The sequence below is a fragment of the Alnus glutinosa genome, chromosome 7 (genome assembly GCF_958979055.1).
Source record: "Alnus glutinosa chromosome 7, dhAlnGlut1.1, whole genome shotgun sequence".
Lineage (NCBI taxonomy): Eukaryota > Viridiplantae > Streptophyta > Magnoliopsida > Fagales > Betulaceae > Alnus > Alnus glutinosa.
The window spans coordinates 2,409,358-2,418,614 of NC_084892.1; the positions used below are offsets into that span (position 1 = coordinate 2,409,358).

The 9,257-nt window shown below is 38.0% G+C and overlaps 1 protein-coding gene across 2 annotated transcripts; it reads right to left on the bottom strand.

Moving 5' to 3' along the window:
* Nucleotides 1-238: 238 nt before the first annotated feature.
* Nucleotides 239-8,817, bottom strand: LOC133873702 (ABC transporter G family member 39). 2 transcript variants are annotated; one of them, XM_062311445.1, is made up of 20 exons: nucleotides 8,030-8,817; nucleotides 7,830-7,950; nucleotides 7,431-7,519; nucleotides 7,218-7,302; nucleotides 6,830-7,120; nucleotides 6,650-6,740; nucleotides 5,138-6,038; nucleotides 4,845-5,005; nucleotides 4,645-4,748; nucleotides 4,327-4,492; nucleotides 4,149-4,235; nucleotides 3,567-3,703; nucleotides 3,084-3,416; nucleotides 2,638-2,928; nucleotides 2,446-2,529; nucleotides 1,990-2,123; nucleotides 1,662-1,889; nucleotides 1,361-1,532; nucleotides 950-1,204; nucleotides 239-735 (listed from the first exon to the last, which is right to left on the bottom strand). In XM_062311445.1, exons 1-20 carry the CDS (start codon nucleotides 8,386-8,388, stop codon nucleotides 466-468), a joined length of 4,359 nt encoding a protein of 1,452 aa, XP_062167429.1. In that variant the 5' UTR covers nucleotides 8,389-8,817; the 3' UTR covers nucleotides 239-465. The 2 variants fall into 2 exon arrangements, with proteins under 2 accessions (XP_062167429.1, XP_062167430.1); XM_062311446.1 differs by lacking the exons at nucleotides 7,830-7,950; nucleotides 8,030-8,817 and having other exon boundaries at nucleotides 7,218-7,331.
* Nucleotides 8,818-9,257: the final 440 nt, after the last annotated feature.

Below are 9,257 nucleotides of genomic sequence, written 5' to 3' on the forward strand. Positions count from 1 at the left end.
GCTAACAAACGATAAAGATTTCTTCCATTAATTTTTTCTACTCAATTTATAAAAATGAAATGTATTTTTTAAACATAATTTTTTTCAATTTTATCCCTATTATAATAAAAAATGTAAAAATCTCACATATTCAAGTGATACATGTTATTCTCGAACATGGGGTAATTTGAGTCTAAACGGTACTCTGCCTATCTAACATGTTGAGAAAGGTATTGGCTCAAGAGTATGTGACAGCGAATTAAGCAGAAAACATTTCATTGAATTATATCAAAGCATTTTGCTTTTCTGCAGGACAATATAGCCGGCTTTTATGGAGAAGCAGGAGTAAAAGAATAAAAATACAAGAAGAAAAAATTACACAAAAGAAAATAAAAAAGAAGTTAACTGGTTTTGTTTCCCAGTACATTATTGCTACACAGTTGCTTTCCTAATGTATATATAGTTGTGAGACTACAGTGAAGCTTGCTATCTCCTTTGGAAGTTGAAGAACTTGATGCCATAGGCAAAGACAAAGAAGAAGATAAAAACCCAGACGACATGGGCCGCGGCAACGTATGGAAGGAAGTCATACTCAAAACCCCAGCCCCCTTTAAGGAATAACTTCAGTGGCACGTTACCAATTCCAGGTACCTCAAGGACAGCATTTTTGTCGCCCACTTGAGAGGTCACAAGGCCATATAGTGTCCAAGCCACTGGAGAAGCCCAATAATACCACCTCCACCAAATAGGGATTTGCTGCAGTGTAGACAACCATTAATTTTGTATGCAAAGCGAGATTTTAAGAGAGTCTGACTCTGCCGCATTTTGAAATTGCTAGTTTTTTTTCAAACCGCACATTTTGAAACTATTAAGCCAAACAGACGCTAAGTTTTTTGGGAAAACCATAAGTCATCAAATAGTGAGATAAGTGAGTGCAGTATGCAACACAGATTGAGTTTGAGTAACATACCGGCCTGGGAATGAGAAAACCAGAGAACAAGTTCCAGAAACTCAGGAAGAACGACATACAAATGGCGGCAATTTGGTGGCCTGGTGTCAGTGCAACAACCATCATTCCGTACATTGTGAAGTAGACAAAACACATGAATATGTAGTAGTAGAACCACAAGAATTTGCCTGTCTTCCACTCAAACCCAATCATAGAGTAAAGAAGAAGAGTGTAAATAAAAGTTTGAATTGCAACATATATTGTCTCTATGGCCACCTGCATAATTAGTGCAGTTTATTAGTGGAGTATTAAATAGTGTACTTATGTAACAGAGTTTCATTATTTGAACCATATAGTTGTATTATATAATGTTTTCAGTTCTGGAATTAAAGCCCTATAAGATAGAAAAGAGGTGAATTGCATAAGAGTTACCTGAGCGAATGCATAAGGCAGAGCAGAATACATTCCGGCTGCTCTTTCACGGTAGAAAACTGTTCTTTCAATGGCAACAACAGGCTGCACTGCGGAAGCATTGGTGGCTCCAAGGAAAAGCACTGCAGCGTACATGGCTCCTAAAAGATTGATCAAATCTTGTTGTTTGCCTCTGTTAAAAAAATATTAGAGTTAATATCTGAGACAAATGCCAATGAAAATGAAGATAAAACAGGGGTGCTCCTAGTATTCAATCGAATGATCAATAGATCACTTTCTAAACTAATATCTCAAGGCTTACGTCTTTTGTCCTTTGTTCCAGAAGATGAGACCAAACAATGTGCCAACGACAATTGTCATGAAGAACCGATTGGCATTGTACTGAGGGTTTCTCCAATAAGACCAATGCTGTTTCCAGAAACAAGCTTTGCACTGAACATGAAAAGGTTGGGAGTACTTGGTTGGGAAATAGAGGTTCTTGGAGCCTGGGGCTGGAGAACTTAGAGCTTTGATGAGTTCCTGATTCCTCCTGAAAGAGTGTCAAGAGAGAAATCAGAATCAAAAAATATAAAATTCCATCGAAAGTAAGAAAGCAATTATCTTCAAAATAATCATGATTAACAACTTACTGATAAAGTGAGGAGTTGGCATAAATTTCTGCAAAATCAACATCAATTTGAGTCTCAACTGTAGGAGCGGTGACTTCAAGCATCCATGTAGCAGGGTTATAACCATCCTTTATCTTAGGCACTCCTTGAACAGCCTGGCATAGGTTATAGACATTAGTTAATGGCTAGCAAACACTTGCTAGTCAACCCTAAGGGTTAGCACATCCATTAGGGAAAATGTAATGAAATGGAAGTCACTTGTTTGAATCTCCCACTCCCCTTGAAGCCACTCTCATTCATCCCAAAGAAAGCTTGCTAGTTTATACCACTCCCATTCCAAAGCCAGCATTTTGGTAGGAATTCATGTGAGTCAAAATGAGGAGCTTGTATATAGAAATTAGACATATTGATCAACTCTAGATGGAAGAAAACATAAAATAAAATTAAAAATAGAAGTAGCATGGAACAAATACTCACTTCAAAATATTCAATTAAATTGTGAGAATGGCGACCAAGAGGTCCAACATAAATGACTTGTCCTCCTCTTTTCATCAGTAGCAACTGCAACAAGCACAATGTCAAAGTTGGAAACGCATGTTGCAACATAGATGCATAAAACATATAGAAATAACAAACTTTAACAACAAAGTTAAGAAAATGGAGCAGTACCTCATCAAAAGCTTCAAAAATGTCTATGCTAGGCTGGTGGATTGTGCATACAACAGTTCTCCCAGTATCCACTGTATTTCTCACTGCACGCATAACAATAGCAGCAGATCTGGCATCCAGACCAGATGTTGGTTCATCCATGAATATGATAGAAGGGTTAGCAACCAGCTCCACAGCTATTGTTAGCCTCTTCCTTTGTTCTGTTGAAAGACCATCTACTCCTGGAAGGCCGACTAGCGCATTTCTTATTGGTTTAAGCTCAACCAATTCCATAACTTCTTCTACAAACATCTATACCACAAATAGAGAATTAAAATAAGAATTCAAAAAACACACTCAGAACTTGGATCCTTGTATGAATCCAAAATTTTGGTGATTTGAAACAAATCAATGTTAAAGGTCTAGAAAGAGATTGATTCTAGCTAGAAGACCATGCAACAACATACCTTTCGTGCTTCTGTCTTTACATCTGAAGAGAGACGGAGCCAAGCTGAATATAGAACAGATTCATAAATAGTAACATTTGGTGAATGAATGTCATTCTGTTCACAGTAACCGCTAACCCGGGCAAATGTTGCTTGGTTTTTAGGATAACCAGAGATGCTAATGGTTCCATCAGTGTATCCACCAGTCTTTCTTCCTGCCAACACGTCCATAAGGGTCGTCTTCCCAGCACCAGTGACACCGACAAGTGCCGTCAATATCCCTGGTCTGAAAGCACCGCTAACATCTCTTAACAATTGAAGACGATCTTCTTCAATCCCTTGACCCTTCATTTCCTGGTAGGAAGGACCAAACTGTTACCTCATTGTTTGGAGGATAAGAAGAATTTTGACAAGTACTTGTATTGGCATTTGATAGTTAAAAATGTCAATGAAAACCTGAATTCATTTGCCAAAGCATGAAATGTTTAAAAATGAGTGACTTACAGCAGGCATATCCACGTAGTAGTTCACATGGTTAAACGCAAGTGAATGGGGTTGGAAGGGCAAAACCATTCCTCTTCTTGGGGAATTATCTGAGGCACCAACAATTTCTGAAGAACTTCTCACAGCCATATCAATACCTGTAATCGTCTCACAAAATGTTAGGCATATTGAAGAAGATAACACCTCTTAACCATTGAAACAAGCATGTCAGCCTTTTCTGCTGAATACTTTGTAGTGCCTTGTGGTTTATTTTCTTAAGCCAAAAACAGATATTTTGTTAACTAACAAAACCTTTGTCTTTTCTTTTCTTCCAAATATACATGTCATGGGACATATTTTAGGCCATTTTTTTTTTCATTATCTTCCTTCTCTAGAGGAAGGAAAAAAAACATTGATGCAGGTAGGAATATTTCTGAGGTCAACATGGTTGTTACAAAACAACATTAAAATTTCTACCTCTATAATTGAAATAGAATTATTGATTTCATTAAAAATCTTATAAGCTAATTTCAACTAAATGACAGAAAAAGCAGTGAAACGAGGGAACCATTAAAATAGAAGGGGAAAGGTAAAGGATAAAACCTTCTGTTCTATGCTGTCCGGAGGATGACTTCTTATTCTTCTTGTCATTTTCTTCATCCACAATGACAGCTTTTGAATCACCCCACGCTGAAATTTATTTCCACAAAAGGGATTGTCAACTTGGAATTTCATTTTTATGAATGAAAACTCTGAGTAGAAATAAGATGAGATAACTTACGATTCAGGAAAGTCAATGCTGCAATAAATAACAGGTTGAAGAGAAGTGAGAATCCAAAAAGTGCTCCAATACAAATCCAAAACCAATAATCATTAGTAAAGAAGCCTCTGGACTTGAGAAGGACTTCTCCAACTGTAGCTGCATCAATACTGCGGTCTGTATTTGGCTGCAATAGACACAAGTTTTGGATGATTTTCATGATTGGCTATGGAGTAAAAAATGCATAATTTGAGCTTATATTTGCATATGCATGTATGAAATGTAGATGCAATTCCAAAATCAGCAGATGAAGACAATTAAACTGTGAAGATATCTTACTGTGCTCCATCTTTTATCAAGAAATTCATTCATAACTATGGCATTCTGTCCATACATCATAGGAGAAATATAATAGCCCCATATCATCCATGGTTCAATGTCATCTACATGCACAAAAGGAAATGAAGATTCAAAATGTGATATCAAATAAATTAATGTTTGAATTATTCTGACAGCCAGATTGGAAAGAGATGAATTACTTCTGGAAACAATGAACCCTCCAAGCACAAAAACCATTAGCAAGGTGAAGGTACCCAGCATATTTGCAACAACTTGAGTTCTTCCAAGTGCAGCAATGAACCGAAAGAGAGACAATGCCATTTGATGTATTCCAAAGAATGCCAAGAACTGTCGGAAAAACCTGAAGTAATAAAGGAAGAAATGTGTTAGTGAAAGAAACATTGACTAAACCCATGGGTTTGATGCATAAAATTCCAGCATCTAATAAGTAGGGAATCAAATTTCCACAGACATGAAGTTAAAACCAATTTACCTGCTAGCAGCCGGAGCAAATCCAATTGTGTAGTATGTAAGAATGATCCATATTGCTGATTCCATCAATGACAGAGGGATCCGAAGGACCCAAATAGGTAAGCCAAAAGCCCATGCAGGATAGAACAAGAAATCCCTCTGTTTATAGAAGACAGGAAGCCTGAAAACAGTCATTGCCAATTCTGCCATCCCATTGAACATCACATTAATCAGACTGAAAAATAGTGCTCCAAAAAATTTTCCTCCATCTGTTACAGTTCCAACTGACATTTCGGTCCTAAAGAAAACTGTAAAGGCAATTATGGACATGATTGTTATCTGGGTAGTCTTGAATATGTACACAAAAGAATTACGCTTCATTAGCAGCCACTCCCTTGAAAAGCAAGCCTTGAATAGTTCCATATTTGAAATACCATACTTCTCTGTCACCAGAGCAGCTGGGTGGGCTCTAGATCTGTCATAAGGAACACTAAGATCAGTTGCAAGCTGTTGGCCAATGTGGAAAGAGCTGAAGGCCTGTGCAAATTCGGGAACCGAGAAGTATCTGTATGGTTGGTTCTTCTTGAACCAATATTGTTCTTGATCCTTCTTGGAGGTTACTTCTTGCAAGAAGTCAGCAATCCCTTTCCTTTCTGGGCATTTGAAACCCATGTATTCAAAGAACTCGAGGACGTTTTCTCTTGGACCTTGGTAGACAACCTGGCCTTCCGAAAGTAAGATGAGTTCATCAAAAAGATCAAATGTCTCTGGTGCTGGCTGTAGAAGAGAAATGACCATAGTCACTTCCATTATATGAACCATTTGCCTCATGAACTTGCATATCTGGAAAGTGGTAGAACTGTCCAACCCCGTTGATATCTCATCCATAAAAAGAGCCTTTGCTGGTCCTGCCAACATCTCCCCTGCACCCCGTTATAATAAAACAGTTAGACTGGTAATGTATAATTACAAATGCTTGTACACCAGCAACGAAACTGAGATTATTCCACAGATAATTGGAAAAGCTTTAGGCTCTGCAATCAGAATGGCCAGAATTCTTCTATTTGGAACAAGTTATAGTTTATATAAGCAACAAGAACGTGGACTGGATACATCTATGTAATCGAGCCTTGTATTAAATGTTAAAGTTCAGTTCGTTTAATATTTTTTGAACACAAGTCAAGGTTAAGCTTCAATTAACTTATTCATTTCACATATAAAGCAAATGTCATGATTTTTTTTTTTCGTAAATTCATATTAATTGTTTGTTAGTTAATTATTGTTAAGATTTTGTTTTTTGAGTAATTAAATAAATTAACTTGAATCATAAACAATTAATTTAATCTCGAGTCTATATGTTTGTTTTATAATATACATATACATGCATTACACTAGTCTTTTATAATATGCATATAATGAACTGATTTAAAGCCGAGCTAATCGTCTGAAGCTATTCGCGAGCGGCTTATGTCTAAGAATAATGACTTCAGTTCTATGGAAAATAAACAGCTTAACATTTTCCACGAAAACATACCAGTTGTCAGACGCTTCTTCTGTCCGCCGGAGATACCCCTCCTCATGTCATCTCCAACCATAATATCCGCACAAATATCCAGTCCAAGTATCTGTCAAAAGTTGTTACGAAGTCAGCTATCTTAAATTGGCTTGTTGGAGGAAAAAACAGAGGCAGCAACATAAAAGAAAGACAGTGAACCTTGAGAATATAATCTGTAACCAAACTAGTCTTTTGGCCTGACATTGCTGTGGCCTTCATGAATGCATCAATCTCAGGATCCGGCTTAATTCCCGCTTCTCTCTCTCTTCTTGAGAGTTCCGCCAACATTTCGTATCTTGTGCCAACCCCTAGACAGCGTCCCGAGAAATCCAGTGTCTCTCTCACTGTCATTTCTCCATGGTGAAGATCTTGTTGGCTGATATAAGCACAGGTTCGTTGAGGAACAAATTCATTCAATTCGTGACCACAGTAGGTGACTTTCCCAGATGCCTGTATAGAAAACTCCAATAAAATTAGTCTTAGACACCCAAAGGATTATAAAAGCAAACTGAGACACGTAAAAATAGCAAGAGATTGAGAAACAAACCCTTAGATCCCTGTCGAGCTTCCCGGCAAGCGCCAGCAACAGTGTTGTTTTCCCTGCACCTGGAGGACCCAGAAGCAGAGTCATCCTGGAATTACCATATCAGTTAAAGCCATGCTAGAGAAACAAAATAAGAACAGTTCAGTCCAGTTCATCCAATGAAACAACATATATACACCAGATAAAATTAAATCAGCTACAGCTTCACGAAGATACCTTGATGGTTTGACGATTCCACTAATATCGTTAAGTATCTGGATTTTTCTCTTCTTGGATGGAGCAAGGTGAACCCATCCGAGAATACTCTGTTGCCCATTACAAATTGAAAATAGAAAAAACAGAAACAATTATCAGCAAAAGCTTAGATAAAATGTTCAAAGCAAACTGCCAAAGATTCCACACTGACAAACTCCCTCCCAGAACAACTGGTGGAAAAGACAGAGCAACAATTGTTCCAAATGACAAAATTAAGCCATTCCCAGAAATTATCTCGCTGTTTCAGACAATTTTTTATTTATTTTTTTTATCAAAAAAATCTTATGAGAAATAAAGTTTAAAAAAAGTTGGGTCAAATCACTTTAAGAAAGAAAAAAAAAAAGGAACATATTTATATACCTGAATTGTGTTCAAGGTAACATTAAGCAAAGTAGGGAGCGCTCGGCTCCCAACATACACATCCCCTTCCACAGACAAATGCTCATACCGAACTTCAATCTTAGGAATCTCAATCGACACCCTGCCACCAATCCAAACCCACCAAATTAAACCTTAAAATTCACAAACACAGAAAAAAAAAACAAAGGAGAAGTGCGTACCTGTCAGTCCTGTCCCTGAGTCTCCTAAGGAACTTTTCGTTGTCCTCCTCGACAACCTTGAGTATACTCTCCATCAACCGGTTCTTATCCTGGATCCCGAGCCTTGTCATGTCGACCTCGTCGTGCACAACCCTTCCATTTTCAAGAACCTGCGTCAGCATACCCTTCCTGAGCCGATCGTAGGTCGGTAGCCTTTCGATGGCGGCCCACCGGAGCTCCTCCTCATCACTCTCCTGCCTGCCGCTCCGGTTGAACACGTCCGGCGGAGCCGTCCATACCTCCCGGAAGCTAGTAGACGCCCAGCTTCTCCGGCTGCTCGTCGACCGGATGAGATCATCTCCCGCCAAAGCCGACGCCATTCCTCGCTCGCGTGATCTACTACCACCCTCCAGGGCCTCCACCCCAAAAGCTAAGCGCGCTTATCTTATTGCCTCCAAAGTGGGTTTCTTTTCTGTATTTTCATACGTACAGAGTAGAGAATCAGTTGTGACTATGACTGCTTTCTCTTTCTCTCAGTTTTGTTTCTCTGAAATACTTCCACCATTGGATTCCCAGTTAAGATCTGATCCAACACAAAAAATTTCTCCCAAAAGCTTGCTCTTGTAGACACTAAACTCAGCCAGCTCTGAAGCTTTTGATGACTTGTATTATATTTGGACAGAAACAGAGTAGTGGGTGGGTAAGAGATATAAGGCGCAGATGGTGGTAAATTTGGTGAGAAGGGAGTGGAAGGTGATTAAAAGGGAAGCAAAAAAGCATCGTGTTTTGGGCCGAAAAAGGAGTTAGGTCAATTTCATTGAGCGCGGCTGGCTACATATATATATATATATATATATATATATGAGTTTGAAAGCATGAATGCCATGAAGGCTTCCACTGTTACACTATAGTTGGAAGCCTTGTGGGTCAGTCATATTTACACTCAAAATTAAAGGACAGAAGTTCTCTCATCTCCAATTCTGTCCCCCAAAAATGTTACGTGTTCCTTAAATATACGAGAAATACATATTATTAAAAATTATATAAAAAATATATGCTATTAAAAATATATATATATATATATATACTTCTCACCATATGGTATAGAACACGCGACACTTTTATAGTTTAAACGAAACTTTTGTCCGTAAAAATACAAAATAATTTAATGGCCGGTTTTGATGAGTTTTATTTTTCGTGATTGAATTAGTACTTATTTTTGCTTAGGATGCATTGCGACAACAATTTA